This window comes from Humulus lupulus, chromosome X (genome assembly GCF_963169125.1).
Source record: "Humulus lupulus chromosome X, drHumLupu1.1, whole genome shotgun sequence".
NCBI classification, from domain to species: domain Eukaryota; kingdom Viridiplantae; phylum Streptophyta; class Magnoliopsida; order Rosales; family Cannabaceae; genus Humulus; species Humulus lupulus.
Window position 1 is genome coordinate 213,573,782 of NC_084802.1, and position 20,051 is coordinate 213,593,832.

Consider the following 20,051-nt stretch of genomic DNA (forward strand, 5'->3'; position numbering starts at 1 on the left):
ACTTCACAAGATTATTTATTTTTTGTTTAGAATTAATAATAAAAAATAGAGTTACGACATATTTTCTTTAATATATTTTAAGTTTTTTTAATAAAATTAATTGTATTATTATTTAATCTCGTAGACTAATTTTGGATTTTTTAATGGTATTAATTGGATTTCAAAGTTTCATTTTATTTATCCAGAAATTATTGTTTCATTGTGTCTGAAACGTAGTACATCAATCAGCCAGCTATGCTAAAAAGCCACGAATCATTTGGGCAAACGATTATTTAAATCTGTCTATAAGGACTAAGGCATCAATAACCATTAGATAGGCGCTCAAAATGAACATCCCCGCAAATTTTATGAAAATCGAAGTGCAAATATCTGCAATATTCCATAGCTATCACGTTAAAACAAACCAAATAACTTAAAGATATGTTCTTAAGAAGAGGAGAGGAAAATAAATTCTACCTCACGTCATCACTAATGAGAGGTTGCATGGAAGTTCCAATCTTTTCACATAAGTGCCTTCATGAAAATAAATTTGTTTATTCTTCTTTTGATTGTAAAAGAGCTAAAATACATGTTTCTTTCTATTGTCGTAAAACAGATGATTATGATACCATAGCTAAATCTTCACTGATAACCAGATGATTGAATAGTCAATGAATCAAGCGTTATTTGTGTATACATAAAGGAAAAGATAAAGATATTAAGAACAAGATTTTTCCTTCAACAATGGTCAATTTTTTTAAGTTCCTCAACCTTTAAAAAATGTTGAAATTTTTTTGTACTGTTAGTGGTCGTTCAGTGATTTAATTATTAGCTCATATTTCTGTACTAATATATTTAATTTGAAGAAGAAGAATACAGACAGTTGAACAAAAACAAACTAGACGGATAAGGTGAGATTTAGATACCATTTCTCCTCGTGCATCTCCTAGAAATCAGAGTGACATCAATTACATCCTTCCCTATTGCTGCTTTAAAGTGCTGGAAGCCTGACAATTGATTAAGGATAACAACAACTTCCAAAAACATTGCATTTGGTAATAATACAATTTAAAGTAGTAAAAAGATATACAGGAAAAAGATTCTAAAAAGTAATTTAAATAGAGATAAAAATGCTTAAAGCAGCATCAACAGAAAGGATACTCCCTTGGATAATAGGAAGCAAGAAGGGATCAAGCTACAAATGTGAGCAATTAGAAACAAGAAACAAGAAACAAAAGAATTTGAAAATAATTTGGAAAATGTCTAACCTTGTTATCTATGAGCACTTCCAACATATAGTTGTTATTATTTCAAAGAAACAAAATGATAAAACAACACACTCCAAAAGTATGAGAAAGTTTATCACAAAGAAATTAACTGTAATATGAATATTAACTTTCTGGAATAACGTTCTTTAGCCAGTTTAACAATTGTTTGAAACTATTAGGTAAGAGAACACTAATTGTTTGTTTTTCACAAGACATTCATTGTAGCTACAGTCTCTTGTTTGAAGGGAAAAAACTGTTTTTAAGATGTAATAAGCAGGTTTATTATTCTCTCCTTAGATGGAACTTTTTCCTTCTCCCCTGCTTAGGATAGTAAGAGGTAGTATCCATATTCTGATTTCTGTAAATGTAATAATCAGAAACTTCATTGTAATATTTCACAGATGTTGTTGAAGCGAGAAATACTAGAAACAAGGCCATAAAAGGTCATCAAATATTAAACATTGAGGAGAAACTTCAGAAGACTAAGAATACCTAGCTGGATGGATATCTGGTATTGAAACAGGACGAAGTTGATCGCTATCTAAAAGTGAATTACAATTGTTGTGAATCCAAGGATAAATTTTCCACTCTCCTGCATTTTCAGTACTGCATACACCAAGCATAACCTTTCCATCAATGATACGGAAACTCATAATAGATACTTTCATCAATGATACAAAAACTCATAATAGATACACCATGGCTTGAGAAATCATGTAGATCTGGAAAAATCATATTCTTACTTATTAAGAATAAAACTTGAGCATATCAACATGTAGTATGAGAATAAAACTCGAGATTCTTACTTATCTTTATATCTGCTTGTTTACTGAGATTTTCGGAAACTATATTAATGAAAAATAAGCGAGATTAATGATATGAAATTTAGAGGGTAAGAACAAGTTTTTTACGTGGTTGGGGCGTTAATGAGCCTTAGTCCACGAGTCAGTTGTATTAGAGCTTGGAAAGTCTCTTACAATGGAGTTTTTCTCTATATTTTGACAGAGTAACTGTATACAAGTCGAAGAGAGGTCCCTTCTCCAGTGCTCTATTGCCTGGATTTATAGGCTCATAGGAGCACTGGGCTTGGGCCGGGCATGACCCGGGCCCATCAAAGATATGGGTACCCTTGGCTTCTCTAGCGGGGGCCCAATACGAAGGATAAAAATACAAAAGATAAGAATTATTAAGGCCCAATGGGGCGGCCCAAAACTACATTTCGACCGACAAAATGGGGCTTTTGGTCTGGGCACTCCGAGTTACGAGGCAGATTCAGGGGACAAAGCCAGTCAGTGCACTGGCAGCGCAGGTCTGAACCAGCGGCGTGCAATCCCGAGGTGGCCTTTTCCGCAGGTGAAAAGTGGGGACAACCCCAATGCGTCGTGGGGCGGCTTCAGGGTCACGGATGCTTTTTCTTTGCAACCGGGAGGACTTGACCCGGGTTCGCTTACCTCTGTCCCTCTTCGTTTACCACAGGTCCGGACCGTTTACCAGGCTCCGAGACCGTTTTGCGTGCACTTCGACCCCAACTGGCCATACGCTCCTGGACTATCGTCCTGGATCATCCGTCATGGCCACTGTCTGGGTCTGGACCCCACTTGTCCGTCGTTCTTGGTCATTCCCCTGCTAAGTGGGCCTGGGTCGGGCCCAAATCCAATTGCCCAGAGTAAGGGCCTGGACTACCGTCCCGGGCCCAAGGCAGGAAATGAGGATAACATTTACCCCCCAAGCCTTCGCCTGGGTTTGCGAGGTGGAGGCTTGCCTTGTTCCTGGGTACTCCACGAGTGCCATCCCAGTTCCTGGTTAGGATCGTGGGTTCGTGGTAAAGGGCAACGACGCTGGCCGCATGCAGAGCCCAGACCATTTACCAGTGTCCAGGTCCGTTTACCTAAGTCCTGCTTCATGGCGAGGGATACACGTGTCGCCAAGCGACTGCTGCAAAGATGGCACTTGACCTCGAAAGGTCACCTAGCCACCTCAAGGGTCACTAGGCCTAGGCTAGTGCGTCAGCACGGATTCCGAAGCGTCCCATCCGCACGGGGGTCCTTCATTAATACTTCTGCGCGTAGATGGACCGTAGGATGGGGCGACCTTTGACATTCGCCTCTCCTGGGCCGTTGGATTGAAATGGCGAGGATCCAGCTCCCGAGTGTTCATAAATGCCCCTACACGATTTTGGACCGTCCGATGGGGTAATTTCTATCCACTGGATCAGAGACCAGGATTTGGGTCTCTATAAATACTCCTCGGACATTCATTTGAAACTTTTACACTCTCTAGCCATTCCAAGAACTGAGGAGTTGTTTATGTCCGATATAGCTGACGACATCCTTCACCGCCTGCTCACCCTGCACCGTCGCCTGTTTCCAGCAGTTCCAGTATCTGCACCTCTGCCTGAGCGCACGTCCTGGGCCTGCCCTATCAACGAGTTGCTGAACCGCCTTCACCAGTTCAAGAATGAGGTTCTATCGTCCTTACCGTCGGACAACCACCATATTTCACGGCCAACTACTCACAGTAAGTCTTCTTGTCCTTCCTGGTAAATACATGAACGTAGGCTGTCTTTTTTTTCATAAGCTTTAGGCTGCTAGAACTTGCCTATGCTTAGGAGTAGTGTTAGGAAGGTCGCTTGGTCCGGGTTGCTCCGGGTCTGGATGCGTCCTGGGTAGATGGAGCCTATTTAGTAGCCCATTCCTCGTTCCCGATCTAGGTCTCGTGGTTCTCTGGTGAACCCGGACCTGATCTGGAGGGGACTCCAAGCAGTCCATAGGAGGTCCTCCGTACCTTAACCGACTTTCTTGGGTTTTGGTATTGACTGCTTGGTTTCTTTTCTTTGTTCCCAGATCATCAGCCATGACAACGGGCGTCACCCTTCATTTGGAGGAGGAAGTCAACAGGGCCCCCGTCGCCCTCTCCGGGTCCCGGACCCCCAAAGGCAACATATGGGAGATGGACACATTGTCGAACTTGTTCTGGAACTACCGGATGATGTACATCCTGGAGAAGCGCCTGGGCATAGAGTCCACTCCCGGACTCTTCCACAACCGCCTGGCCCGGATAGAGGAGCGAGCGCATACTTCCGTAGAAGGGTTCGGGGCCTGGAGCGCTCGCCACAACAGTGCGGGAGCCACTCTCCCGCTCCATGACTACTTCGTGCGGTTCCTAACCTACGCGAGAATCGCACCCTTCCAGCTTCTGCCTCAAGCCTACCGACTGCTTGCGGGATGGCGTGTCTTCTGCGCTGCGAAGGAGATCGTGGAACCGACCCCCGCGGAAGTCTTGTATTTCTACAAGATGGAACCGCAGGTCAGTGTCAAGGACAAGACCTTGGGCGGCTTCTACAGGCTGAAGCCGCGAGGTAGCTACCCGCTCCCACATGCTCCTGGAAGCATCCCCCGGGCGTTCGTCATTACTGGTTCATGACGTCCGAGTTCCTTGTGGAGAAGAATCCCACGTTGTTGCTGGACTTCCAGCGAGTGGGTAAGTGCTTCCCCGACCCTTAGCTAGCCGGTTTCTCCTTTTTTTTTTCCTTTCTCATCGTGTTACTTCGAGTGGCAGGACCTTTTGCCCAGACTCCTCTCACCCAGTTCATCCTAGAACGGAGGAGGTTTTACTCCGGGCTGAGTGCGGAAGACCTGGACGTAGGGGGCTACGTCAACTGTAATGCCCTGGCTACCCCAGAACAGTTACAGAGAACGGTGAACCGGAAATTTGACCCGCTACCCGAGTCCTTTGGTTAAAAACGTGATCTAAGTGTTATTATCAGGTTAAGGTGGAAGACCAGTAAAAAGGAAAGGGTACATTTCATTAAGTAAATAAACTGCTCATGAGCCTTTTAAAATGTTTACAAGTAGTTCGTAATACAAAAGAGTCACTACAGTTCCAAATTTACAAACTCCGCCGGCCTAAGCGGCAAAAATAGGGTAAACCCCTAGTTCCTCTGAGAACTCCTTGACCGTGGCGGTCAAGCGGCCTTGTATGTACATCACATCGCCCAAGCCCTCCGCTCAAGGCTGGCCAAGCTTTTCCTTTCCTTTACCTGCACCACATAGCACCCATGAGCCAAGGCCCAGCAAGAAAACGTAATAGAACATGATGTAATATCAACAACGATCATAATAACCATTCAGGACTATCAGTCCAACGAATAGGTGACAATAGCCAAAAGTCACAGTAATGAGCATCGCTCCCTCTAGCCATGTGACGATAGGGTCACCAGGGCTTAACTGATAGGTGATTTCTTTCATAAGCATGTTCAGGACAGGTGCATGGTGATTGGTCACCAACATAACCTTCCTCACGACTCTAGGGTCGAAACTATGGACAACGTCCCTTAGCCACGTGACAAACGGTCACCGGGGTCATATACCTTGGCTATAGTCTTCTAGTCGTAGACCAGGCAAGCGCTTATAAGTTCATCGACCTTAGGGCCGGTTCCGCATTAATGCCATAGAGCCATTCAATGCGTGATCATCGACTTTAGAGTCGGTCCCTGACTAGTCAGTGTCTCAAACAGATAATCAGTATTCATTAGCATTTAATATGCAATCCACGTTCACATATATCAACCAACATGCCTCAATATCAAACCATGCATGCCATATACCTGTATAGGGTGCAACTGTATTCATACACTGTTTTCTTACCTCAAGTTCGAGCGAGAAGTATGATAAAGACGACCCCTGAGAACGATCGACCTTTTAGTTCCTTAGCGGTTACCTAATCACAACCAATTATAACCTCCATTAATGAGAATCCACAATAATAGGGTCTTAACCTAAACACCACCCTCGGGACCTCAAAACATGCCCACACGGTGAGTAGATTCGATCCCGGGCCTTAAGGATTGAAACCCCAAGTCAAAAACCCTTAAAAACACTCAAAACGAGGTTTGGAAGGAACAGGGTAGCGCTACAGCGCTCAACCCCTAGCGCCACAGCGCTATACTCAGAACCTCCCAAAGGCCAAAAACCCTCCTGAGGAGCGCTATAGCGCCCTAGGGTGGGCGCTGTAGCACTACCTCCAGCCCAAAACATCCCTGAACCGACCTTCTTCATCTCCTTCGTTTCTAACTCGATCTCCAAGCTTCCAAAGCCTATTCTTGATGCCAAATGAACCCAAAAACCATTCCAACACACCCCAAACATCACAAGCATGGGAACCCTAGCCAAAACTCCCAACAAAACCCATGAATTCACCCTAAACATTTCAGCTGCAAAACAAAACCAAAACAGAGCAAACCAGAGAAACTATGGTTAGAAACTTACCCAAAGCTTCGCTTATGAAGCTCTTCAATGATGGAACACACTCCCAAACTCCCAAGGCTTGCTTCCTAAGCTTGAATCCTCAAAATTGGTTCAGAAACCACAAAGAACAGTGAGGAGAAGAAGGTACGGGAGAACTCTCAAAGATACTCTGTTTTTCCATCACCTTTTTCAGCTAAATAAGGTTATATCTATCCTAGGGGTGAAATGACCATTTTACCCCTAGGTCAATTAATGGTTTCTAAAGACTCCCAAGGGCATTTTTGGTACTTTCCTCCTAACTCGTTAATCATAATTAACGCTCTCCAATACCCGCTATTCTCGAAAATCATAAACACCAATAATTCACATCCCGTTACCGTTTATCTCCCGGTAACGCTCTAATCATCAAAATCACCCTGAGACTCAACCCAAGTCCCGACACTTAAACCCGTTGTGACTAAACCGCTAATCAATAATCTACGATCGTCTCATGTCGAACAGCTCGAACAAACCCACATCATAATGTGGTCTCAACATATATCATCGGCATGCATACAATTAACATTATATTATAATATAATTCTCATAAACGTACATAAACACGTTTAACAGCATAATTAAACAATTATGCCCCCCCCCCCGGCCTACTAATCCAGCCGTTAACCATAATAGGGAATCCGGGGCATTACATCAACACGGACAACCTCCGACTGGACGGGATGCTCACGGCCCACCAGACTATCGTCGTCCCGAGCCTTCGAGGAATCCAGTGGGAGAAGATTGCCGCCATCAGGGAGCAGCCGGCCCTGGAGCATATCGCGGAGGTGGAGACTGCGGCGCGAGCGGACGCGGCCAAGCGGAAGAGGGACTTAGCCCAGACGGAGGCGGCCGCTTCAGAGGAGCTGGAAGCCCTCTTCGAGGAGGCCCTGCCAAACACGGGTACCCCCGGGGATAGCGTATCAGGGCGAGGTAACTCACCCTTGCTCTTAACTTATGCTCCCCAAGTTGGGGACTTAGCTAGGGATAGGCTAGCACTTCGAGGCCCCATGTTCGGGGCTGACGGGGAGATGAGACCTTCGTCTCCCATCCCCGTAGGCTCGGAAGTTCTCATGTTCTCGTCTGAGTTCCTTCAGTATGGGAATTTCTTGAACCTGGACGACATGGGGGATCGAGTCTATTCTTTCACGTTAAATGAGTTGAGTCACGCCCGGGGCTTAGATGAGGGTTCGTCCCGGGTCACTCTTAGTTTTGACTTCGATTTTCCTGTTTAATCGTACTAACTCTTTTTCATTTGCATTTGTTGTAGGAGACTCCGACATGTCTACCCCCGTGGACGAAATGAGGAAACTCCTCGAGGCCCGGGCCGCGAGGGCGGCCAAGGTCGCAGCCAAAAAGGCTGCCAGGAAGAATCCAGAGGCGTCGGGCCTGGACCCATCCCTCAACAAGGAGACGCCAAGGGCAGAGCCTCAACCCGATGAGGGTGCACTTGCCGCGGTCCCTGTCATGGCCGTGGACCCGGCGGCCATCCCCGACCTTGTCCAACCTCTGGTGATCGATCTGGAGCCGGAACCCGCGGTGAGCAGGAGTTCTGGGAAGAGGGCCCTGGATCAGGGCGCTGCGGAGGCTGACACCGGGAAGAAGAGGCCCCGGACGAGGTGGGCTGGCTCGGCCGGTGAGTCGCAAGGGGAAAGTCGCCTCGCCGCGAAGGAGATTCCCGCCTTACCGGCCCTCCCCATACACCCGGCACTACCTGAGGAGGGGGAAGCCGTCGTGCGGGACGAGCAGTCCCGGCTAATTTCCCGGACCTGGGAGAGTGGTCGGGACTGGAGAGACGAGACGTACAAGGCCTTGACGATTCGTCGTCAGGTTGAGTTCGCTGAGTGCCCGGTAGCTTTTAGCATCCCCCAGCCGATCGTGGATCGGCCAGCTGCTGAGACGGGCTTTCGCCCTAAGATGGGGCAGGACACGGCCCCATTCGCGGCGGACCTGCTGGACCAGGTGGGGAACACCATGTCTAACCTCCAGCTTAAGCGGTACGCCACCATCACCAACCCTGACATGTTGTTCATCTCCCAGGATCTCCGCCATCAGGCCACCGCTATAAGTTTACTTTGTCTTTTTCTCCCTTCTTATTTGTTTATAAGGATTCCTCTTAACTTTGCTTTGTTCCAGGATGCTTTGCTGTCCCATCGGAATGCCGACCTGGTGGCCAAGGCGGCCATGAAGATGGAGAAGCTCCAGCTGGAGCTGGAGGCGGCCATGAACGAGAGGGAGGCCACCAAGGAGGCCCTGGCCAGGGAGACGACCCAAGCTCGGGAGGCTTTGAGCAAAGCAGTTGCTCAGGAAGACGCGGACCGCGCAGAGTTCGACCAAGTCAAGGCCGGGCTTGAAGAGGCCTTGTCTCGGAAAGAAGCTGAGGCCAACGAGAGGGCATGTGACGCCCTACTACCTTAGAGCCGTTACTAAGTGAGTTTAAAATGTGCAATTAACTCGCTAAACGAGGTTTTAAGAACAAAAGTGTGATTAAACAAAAAGTTAAGGCTGTAATCTTTGAAAGCACCCTATTTCATTGAAAATTCCATGTGTCTAACGTTTGGGATCCCAAAACAAGGTTTATAAAATATTTACAACTCAAAATAGGTTTACAGATAACTAACTATCAAAATCACAGTTTAGTACAACCATTTCTCAAAACGCCCCAACCAAAGCAGTCGGGAAGGCCAAACATGTACGCGCCGCCCCACGCTCTCCGTACTCATGGCTGGTTGACTTTTTCCTTGCCCTTACCTGCAACACAGAGCACCCGTGAGTCGAAGCCCAGCAAGAAAACTCACACAGCACACAATATATGCATATTATAAAACCATTTATATCAGATAATCCACAGATAAACAGATAGTCCATCGGACGAAACATATACGGCCATGTTGTCCCAGAAGCATTACCAAGGCTTGGGATCTCGGTCCTCACCGTAAGGATATCCCATATATCCATTGGGGTCTCACCCTGGTGGTATGCACTCTGCGTGCCAAATGTTACTCTTGGCCCCACTGCCGTTCTCGGCCTTCGCCGTTCCCGGCTCCTTTGCCGTTCATTCAACTATAACCACATATAGCTTAACTTAAACAACATTCAAGCATATAACAGTTCAATCAAGGCTATGACCTAGCATATAGTACAATCTGGGGCCGTGCCCTGCAACAACACTATGGGCCCATGCCCTGCTCTACGGGTACTACAGTTTTCTTACCTGTATCCCGAGCTTTACAATGCACCAAAGTCACGAGCACGGTCCTCTATCCCGAGCCTCTCCGAAAGCCTAGTCACAACACATATAAAACACCCTTTAATACTAACCAATCTAAAACCACTTCCCGGAACCTATCTCATACTCTCGGGACCTCCAATTTCCTAAAACAATACAACGGGAACATTCCCCGAGCCCCCGGGACAAATGCCCAAAAATGCAAAATTTCCCTGTCCTGAAAATAGCCTAGCGCTGCGGCGCTACCATTGAGGGTCGCGACGCCCAGAAAGTCAGAAAGTCCCCCAGCCCCTGATACAGCCTCGCGCCGCGGCGCCAAAGAACAGGGCCGCGGCGCCCCATCACGAACCCAGAAATCTGGGTTTTCCCCTGCATTTTCCCCGAGCCAAAACACTCCCAATTCAAAATCAATCCAAAACCTCAAATAAACCATCTAACAACCTATAAACACCAACAACAAGCATAAACACATAATCACTCCCATAAATCACACTTTGGTTTCAAATCTCAGAAGTTTAAACCAGTGAACCAGAAACTTAAACCAAAGCTTATAAAACTTAAACCATGCTTCAAATTCGTTAAACCACAACAGAAAAAAAACCTCAAAATTACATAGAATCCTTACCTCAAGTGGAGAATTCAACCTTAAGCTTCCTTGATTCCAACTTCAAGCTAAACCCTCTGGTTTCTCATACAAACCAGCCACAAACCATCTTTCAATTTCCAACCTAAATTCTATAAGAACTTGCAAAAAAACACAGAGATTCAGAGATGAAACTTACCTCTGACCAATCTTGAGTTCTGTTTGGCATCAATTTCCTCAAACCACCTTGATTCTTCTCTTAAGTCTCAAAATTCCCAACTCCCTTCCTTTCCTCCTTTTTTCCCTTAGTTCTCCTTTACTTTCAGCAAAAACTGAATTGCCTAAGTGAAAGAAACGTAAATGATCTTTCCCTCAGCTGAAGTTATCTAAATCCCTGCCAAAAGACCATTTTGCCCTTCCATCTAATTCCCCTTCTAACTAAACCTCAAGGACATCCTAGACATTTCACATTCCTTACAAATCTACCATTTTCCTCACCTAAAATTGTTACTATCAATAGTTACCAATGGTCACTCACGTTACTCAGTTACCATTAACCATTAACTCACAAACTCAAAGTACAAAATACCCCTAGGCTCCTCCCCAGCCAGGTATTTAATCCCGTTGTGACTTTTAAACTAATTAGCTCCCTAGGACTGCCTCGGCACGTTCATCACAATAACGTCACCACTCACACATGGTACTAATCATATAATACAATTATCACATTTATGCCCTCAGCGCTAAAATTACCATTGTACCCCTAACAGACAAACGGGGCCCACATGCATATTTATATCACCTAAACATGCATTCTAATCACATATTCACTTAAATTCATATATTAACATGTTAATTCACTTTTTGCCCTCCAGGCACGCTAATCAAGGTCCTAAACCTTATTAGCAAATTGGGGTGTTATAGGGCGGCCCTTCTGGAGGCGGCTGAGGCTCAGTCTGCCCAGGACGGGGAGAAGATCCAGAACTTGGAGACCCGGGTCCGCGATCTTGACAGCTCTCTTCGTGAGGAGATGACGGCGCATGAGGAGGCTCGCTGCGGAAAGGAGCAGGTGGATGACTTGCTGCACGTCACTTTTGAGGAGGCCATCTACATGGCTTGGCGTAAGGACATGAGCATGAACCTCCTGATCTTTCCCGACCCAGAATCGAAGAGGGCAGAATTCGAGGCCAAGGAGAAGGAAGACGCGGAGCTTCTGGAGGATGAAGCCTAGGCCTGGATCTTCGCCTCGCGCCGCCCCCCTTTTTTTTTTTCTTTTTTACAATTTTGTAACTTTTTCGGACGCATGCGCGTCCAAGACAATTTGTATTGCTTTTTCTGGTTTATCTTATTTTTGTTATTCCTTAAATAGAAATTTCCTTTTATCACCGTGCCTGACTGATTCTGAGGGTTTGGTCTCGGTTCCAATGGCTAAGAATAGACCCACTGACTTAACTTTGAAAACCTAATGGCCTGTCACCCCCGAGGAACTAGTCTCAGTCTCTGACTGCTCTGGAATAAACACTCGAGTTGGAATTGAGCTGTCTATCCTCCTTTGCTCAAGCTCTCTTAGCCTTGGGCAATTCTTCTTACGATGTCCAAACATCCTACATGAGAAACATGCCCTTGCTCGACATACTCCAAGATGACGCCTCTTACACCGCGTGCATATTGGACGGGTCTTCCAGCTTTCCTTTTTACTTGTTCCAATAAGTGGAGGTACCACTATCTGAGCTCCATGCTCTCCAGCACTCTGCTGCCCAATCGGATGTCCTGCGCTCTCAACAGCAAGAGCCTTCCCTACCACCTGAACATAGGTAGAGACTTCATGCACTGGGGCAACTCTAATGCCCTGAGCTATTTCAGGATTCAACCCCTGAACAAACTTTTCCTTCCGGGCTATATCTGTGGGTACCATGTCAAAGGCAAACTTGGCCAACCCATCAAATTTAGTAACATACTCGACCACAGATGCGTTACCCTGAACAAGATTCAGAAACTCATTCAACTTAACGATCTTGGCCACATCACAATAATACCTCTCATTGAATAGCTGCCTGAATTCTTTCTAATCCATCACAGCTATATCTCGTGTCTGGGACACTACCTCCCACCATGTCCGAGCATCATCCCGCAGTACACATGTAGCACAGATCACCTTATCGTGACCCACCAGTCCCATACTATCAAGAATGGAACTGATCATGCCCATCCATTGCTCAGCTCTGAATGGATCTAGGCCTCCCTCGAATACTGGAGGATAAAACTTCAGGAATCTTCCACAAAGGAATCCCCATTTATTCTCAACCCTAGGCTGAGCTAAAGCTGATGCCACCCCTGGCATAGCAAAGGAATAGGTGCTCCCCAACAGACTCCGCTGTTGCTTCAAATACCTGATCTCTTCCTCCTGCCTCTGCAATCTTAATTGCAAATCTGTAAGCGTCTGCTGAACATTCATAGATGCAGATGAAGAACTAATACCCTGGCTGTAACTCCTAGCCCCTGCATAACCATCACGAGGCCTGATATCTACCCTGAATATAAACCTGCTGATTCAATCTGCAGTCAATAACTTGGCCCATTAATCACAATAAGCATATCAAGGGCTTTCCCCCACGAGATAAATCATACCACACCACAATCTTAAACCACTTGCAGTGCTACAACATACCCATGGCATTCATACATCACTCATAATCCCTGCTCTTCCAACATTCACACCATGCCTCAACTCCAGCATGCAATAGCACAATTATATATTCATGGAGCAGGTAATCAAATGATCATGCTCATAAACATTTCCATGGAGCATATAATCATATAGTCAAGAGTCAGGCTCTATCAAAATCTCATGCTCCCTAATACAATGTGCAGGTAAAGCATTTACATTCTATTTAAACAGCTATGCACATAACTACAAAAATAGTTACCATTCCTTGAGTGAAGCAATCTTCAGTGATGAGTGTACGTGCCCAGCTTGTCTTCAGGAACCATAAACCTTGGCTCGCTCTGATACCAAGTTGTAACGCCCCAACTCCAGGGACCGTTACAGTGTGCCTTGTAAACAGTGCTAAACTCGCTAATCGAGTCATTTGGCCAAAATCGTGAACTAAGTATGATTAGCAGTTTAGGGATTAAAATTTTTGGTTAAGATGTAACGTTTCACTAGAACGTTTAATATATACATTGGGATCCCCAAAATATAGTTTCAGAGTCTATTACAGAAAATATTTACAACAGGCCGTTCTAAGCGGCAAAACAAGGTTCAACCCTAGTTCCTCTTTAAACCTCAGCCGTGGCGGACGAGCAGCTGCATATGTACACGTCATCACCTAAGCTCTCCAACTCAAGGATGGTCCAGCTTCCTTTTCCCTTTACCTGCACCACATAGCACCCGTGAGCCGAAGCCCAGCAAGAAAACACAATATAACATGATATAATATCAACAGTAATTGTATTGACTATTCAGGACCAACAATTCAAACAAATAGGTGACTAACACAAGAGTCACAAATGCGGGGTCAGCACCCTTTAGCCATGTGACGATAGGGTCACCAGGGCTTAACTGGTAGGTTGTCCTTTCATAAGTTCGATCAGGACAGGTGCATGGTGAATGGTCACCAACATAACCTTCCTCCCAACTCTAGAGTCGTAACTATGGACAGCGTCCCCTAGCCATGTGACAAACACTCACCGGGGCCATATGCCCTGGCTAAAAACATCTGGTCTTAGACCAGGCAAGCGCTTATAGTTTTCATTGACCTTCTGGTCGATCCCGCATTAATACCCCATATGAGTCATTCAATGCCGACCTTGATTAGATCTAATCTTCATTTGGCCCGGCGTTCACAACGCTCTGCCATTTCTGACTCTTGGGTCAGTGAAACACGACCAGTGCTCAGCCCGTTGTGAACTTAACTAATAAGTCACAGCTTCACAGACGGATCTGACACCATTGCCGATTCTGACTAATAAGTCAGCGCCATACACAAGTAAGTCATGCCACCAAACATATGTCACATATCCAATATCCATAAACAAGGTATTCAGCATGCTTACTTAACTAGTACAAGTACAATTAGGACCATGCACAAACCCAGAGGCACAAGCTCTGAACGATATCATAATCAGTACTCAAAGCATGTCCTAATCACATGTTTCTCATGCATCACATGCATTATACTTAACAATCCAACATGCACCAATCTTAGCCATGCATGTCACGTTCAATAGTCAACCAACATGCATCAAGAATAGCCATGCATGTCACATACACACAGGGTGCAGTTTTCTTACCTCGGATTCGAGCTAGAATGATTAAAAGAACAACCCTTGGGAACGATCAACTTTTAGTCCTTTAGCGGTCACCTAGTCATAACCAAATATAGGATACCATCAATAAAAATGATCAACATAGGTTCCCAAACCAATATCTAGCCTCCGAGACATCAATCCACACTTAACCGGGTAGTAGGATCGACCCCGAGGCCTAAAGCTAGTATCCCCAAGTCAAAAACCCATTTCTGGCCAAATATGCCTTTATGGGCCGTGGCCCTCCCTAGCCATGCCGCGGCTGACCCTCAGACAGAGGCAAAACCTCCTCAGAAACCAACATAGGCCGCGGCTCACCATAGCCATGTCGCGGCCCTTTACGCAAAACAGCAAACAACAACCTTTCTTCCCCTGCGTTTTTCCTCGAAACCAAACTTTCAAACCAGTCCCAAACCTCATTCAAACACTCAATCCAACCCCCAAACATCATCTATATCAAACCCTCATCAAAACCCAAGTTGAGCACCAACCTAGCTTCCATTAATTCCAACTATCCATCAAGAAATCACAAACTAAAACTTAAACCAAAAACAGAGTAAAACCAGAGATTCCATGGCTGAAACTTACCTCAAACTTGGGATTAAACCCTCTTCAATGGTTGAACTAATTTTCTAAGCTCCCACCTTTGATCTCCTAGCTTGTCCCTTCAAATTGGCTTCAAAATTCCAAAGAGAGAAAGAGGGAAAATGGTGCACGGGTGAGGGAGAGAAAGAAGGATGATGATGCTCTACTTTTACACTTCCACAGCCTTCTAAACTCAAAGGGCTGATATATATCTTAGGGGTGAAAAGACCATTTTGCCCCTAGGTCAAATAAAGGCTTCTAAAGTCTCCCGAGGGTAAAACCATCCTTTCCCGCTTATCACGTTAATTATAATTAACGCCCTTAAATTCCCGCTATTCTCAAAAATCTCAAATGCCAATAAATCATATCTCATTACCCTTTAATTCACAGTAATGTTCTAATCATCGAAATGACCCCGAGACTCACCCCGAGCCCCGAACTTAAACCCGTTATGACTAGACCGAACACTTACATTTCATGATCGTCTCATGCCGAATAGCTCGAACCAATCCACCTTAAAATGTGGCTATATTAATTAATCACAAACATGCACCCAAAATACACAATTACGCCCATAGCGGCCAAATTACCAAAATACCCCTATATTCATAAATACACCCATATGCATGCATTTACCATCATATAATAATATAATTCACATAAACATGCATATGCTCATTAAATAGCATCGTAACTCAACTATGGCCCTCCCAGCCTCTTAATCAAGGTCCTAACCCTTATTAGGAAATTCGGGGCATTACAGGCTTAGTCCTCTTTAATTTATACCCCCGGACATCGTTCGTCCGGGGTGGGACCAGCCTTGGGCTTGGTCCTCTTTAATTTATACCCTCGGACATCGTTCGTCCGGAGTGGGACCAGCCTTGGGCTTGGTCCTCTTTAATTTATACCCCCGGACATCGTTCGTCCGGGGTGGGACCAGCCTTGGGCTTGGTCCTCTTTAATTTATACCCCCGGACATCGTTCGCCCAGGGTGGGACCAGCCTTGGGCTTGGTCCTCTTTAATTTATACCCCCGGACATCGTTCGTCTGGGGTGGGACCAGCCTTGGGCTTGGTCCTCTTTAATTTATACCCCCGGGCATCGTTCGTCCGGGGTGGGACCAGCCTGAGGCTTGGTCCCACAGGGTTTGTATCCCCCGGACATCATTGGTCCGGGCCGGGACTAGCCTGAGGCTTGCACCCCGCCTGGTATTTGCTCATACCCGGGATACCCCTCACAAGTGAGCGGAGACTGGTCTGGGGTCACTTGAGTAGGATTTTCATTGTTTGATAACGTTTCTTTATGGCGTTTTGCACACGCCATTTTTATTATTCAAGGGGGGTCGCCCTGAGGCGTACATTATTTACAACGAAAATACAAGATTGGAACACGTTCTCCTGACTACTGATAGTATTTACGGAGATGTTCTGCGTTCCAAGCCCTCGGGGCTTCCGAGCCATCGAGCCGCTTTAAGCGGTATGTCTCGGGGCACACTTCATGTTGGATCTCGTACGGCCCTTCCCAATTCGGGCCCAGAACCCCTACTCCCGGATCTTGAGTAGAAGGGAAGACTCTTCGCAAGACTAAGTCGCTGGTTCCGAACTTTCGGCTTTTTACTTTTGAGTTGAAATGTCGTGCGATCTTGCCTTGGTACATCTTCAGCTGCACTTGCGACTCCTCCCGGATCTCCTCAATGAGATCTAGTGATTCCTGGAGTAAGGCGTGGTTCAGGACGGGATCATACGTGTCTCTTCAGTGAGACGGGATGGTCGTTTCGATGGGGATGACGGCTTCACATCCATAGACCATGGAGTAAGGAGTGTGCCAGGTGGAATTCCTCTCAGTAGTCCGGTAAGCCCACAACACGCGGGGCAGCTCTTCGAGCCATTTGCTCTTGCAGGCCTGGTGCTTTTTCTTTAGCGTCCCTTTCAAGATTTTGTTGACGGCTTCCGCTTGCCCATTTGCTTGGGGCCTGGCGACCGTAGAGAAGCTTTTGATGATGCCATGTCTCACACAAAAATCTGTGAAGTGGATGCTGTCGAACTGCTTCCCGTTATCGGATACAATTTTGTAGGGGAGGTCGTACCGGCACACTATATTGTTGATGACAAAATCCAGGGCCTTCTTCGAAGTGATCATGTTCATGGGCTCCGCCTCAACCCACTTGGTATAGTAGCCCACGGCCACGATGGCGTATTTCACTCCTCCTTTCCCGATCGGGAGCGATCCTACCAGATCGATCCCCCACACCGCGAAAGGCCAGGGGCTAGTCATCAAGGTTCTCTCTGTCGGCGGGGCCCGCGGGACCTTCGAGTATCTTTGGCACTGTTCGCACTTGCGGACGTAATCGATCCAATCTTTCTTCATGGTCGGCCAGAAGTATCCCTGGCGCAGAATCTTTTTGGACAGACTGGGCCCGGCTGTATGATCTCCGCAAAAGCCTTCATGCACTTCATGCATGATGGCGCTTAGTTCTGTCCCGGACACACACCTGAGGTAAGGCATGGACAACCCCCGGCGATAGAGTTTTCCATCCATCATGACATATCGGTGGACCTGGTACTGAAGCTTCCTGGCCGCGGCCCTGTCTGCTGGCGTCTCCCCGGTTGTCAGATAGCGGATAAGAGGTCTCATCCAAGACGTGGAGTGGTCGATGGTGTTGACTGCGGGGGCTCGGATGCTTGGGATAGGGAGATGGTTGACGGGGACTAGCCCGGCCAGTTTTGCTTCGGCGTCGGTAGCTAGCTTTGCTAGTGTGTCCGCAAAGACATTTTGCTCTCTGGGGATCTGGCGGATGGAGTGCTTTTTGAATGCCTGCAACATCTCTCTCGTTTGAGTCACATAAGCCGCCATTCTTTCTCCTTTAGTTTGATATTCCCCCGAGATTTGCCTGACGACCAGCTAGGAATCGCTGTAGATTTCCAAGTTCGTGGCCCCTACTTCCCGGGCCAGGCGCAGCCCGGCCAGCACAGCTTCATCCTCAACTTCGTTGTTCGATGCCTTGAATTGGAAACGCATGGTGTTTTGCAAAATACCTGTCTCTTCACTGTCGCACTAATAACATTTTTTTATATATTTATATAAATGGTGTCCTATTTAAAATAAGTATGACTCAACTTTTTCTTAAAATAATATATAATATTTTTATTCCAATACAATGACAATTTATATTTCCAAGACATTAACTATAGACTGAAACTAACGGACATTTTACACTAACGTGCAATAAAAAAATAGACAGATATATGCATTTTATTAGTGCAACAGTGAAAAGACAGGTATTTTGCAATAGAAATTTTTTTTTCCTTATGTTATAGCGAGCATATTATTGAGGTTGCATGCAAGGTGTGCTTGTGGATGACAAGGCAGCTCATAAGTTTGCCACGTCACCAAGAACTAACACGTGTCATAAGCAGTGGTAACGTTTGCTCATACATGAGATAACTACAAAACTAGTGAAGATTAAAACGAAGAATAGTATATATATGTGTATGTATATAGATTTATTACAAAGTCACCCAACAATGGAAAAGGGTCTGAATCTGAAGATGGAAAAACAGAAGGGAGAGGAGCCGAAGCCGAAGCCGAAGCGGAAGGAGACGCCACCACCAGCCACCGCCGCCACTATATCACCGATGGAGCCGTTAACCCACGAGGCTTACGGCGGTGGAATGTACGGACACGATGACGATGATGATGGTCAGCCTCGACAACCAGCGGCGAAACCACGAGCCAGTGAGAGCCAGAGTGCTGATGGCGCCGATGAATCCACTGAAGTCCGCCCCAACCACGCGACGCCTCCACCTTCCACCGGGGACAGAGACCTCGATATTACTGGGCAGTCATATATTCAGTAATAAATAAATAAATGTAACTATTATTATTTAGTCGTCTTGCATGTTAGTTAAAAATATGTAAATATATGTTTTAATTTTAGCTTCTTTTTTCTTTTCTTTTTTCCTTTTAATATTTGTTTTAAAAGTTGGTAATATATCTTTTATTTACTTTTTTTTTTCTTTGCTCTGTGCATTTTTTGATTAATTACTTTTCTATTGAAGATAGTGCTAACTTATCAACTTCCTATTTTAATAAGAATATTTTTTTTTATTTTTTTTAAGAGGTTGTTCGATATAGTTATAATATATATGTTGATTTTTTTTTGTAATAAGTGAGTAAAATGGAATATTACATATTAAAACTAAGACTAAGTGATCAACATTGTAAATTATTCAGAATAAATATATTGTAATTACAGTTAACACCGCTACTTATAAAACACCACCGCCAAAAAATATAATAATAAAGCATATATTTTTAGAGTCAGAAGTTAAAATAAAAATTTGACCATAACAACTCATTTTTTTTGTTTCTTGACGGACGAAAATGAATGGGAAATCGGGAAATAGTGAACCTTTATGGGGCATTCACTAAGGCCGAATGTCAATACCATAGCCTCACATCTAAGAATTTAATACGGTAATATTCATTTGGATAAGCTAGTTAATATTATATAGTTAATTAATATCTGGATTACAATTAAGAGACTGTGATAGTCATTTTGGATAACTAATGTAGTATTTATCCATATGAATTATAGACTTGGATATCTCTTTTATATTTTATATATAATAAGTGTGTAGATAATAGAAATTTTTTGTTTTAATAGTTTTTTATTTTTTTTAATGTTAATTTTAAAGAAATATTTTTATATTTAATAGAATATTCTTATATTTAATGATAGTTTGTAAACACTTAAAATTAAATTAAATAAATAATTCAAATAAATTGAAATATGATATGTTTGAGTTATTTTACAAT

General features: G+C 45.0%; 1 protein-coding gene and 1 long non-coding RNA gene across 2 annotated transcripts; one reads left to right on the forward strand and one right to left on the reverse strand.

The window, feature by feature from the left end:
• Positions 1-697: 697 nt before the first annotated feature.
• Positions 698-1,867, reverse strand: LOC133804337 (uncharacterized). Its single transcript, XR_009878436.1, has 3 exons — positions 1,740-1,867; positions 1,141-1,174; positions 698-986 (listed from the first exon to the last, which is right to left on the reverse strand). It is a non-coding gene; the product is annotated as an uncharacterized LOC133804337 (long non-coding RNA).
• Positions 1,868-18,729: 16,862 nt separating this feature from the next.
• LOC133804562 (uncharacterized) lies at positions 18,730-19,247 on the forward strand. Its single transcript, XM_062242713.1, has one exon. It carries the CDS (start codon positions 18,758-18,760, stop codon positions 19,088-19,090), a length of 333 nt encoding a protein of 110 aa, XP_062098697.1. The 5' UTR covers positions 18,730-18,757; the 3' UTR covers positions 19,091-19,247.
• Positions 19,248-20,051: the final 804 nt, after the last annotated feature.

Coding starts and splice junctions, on each gene's coding strand:
- LOC133804562 (XM_062242713.1), top strand. CDS start 18,758: ATGGAAAAGGGTCTGAATCTGAAGATGGAAAAACAGAAGGGAGAGGAG.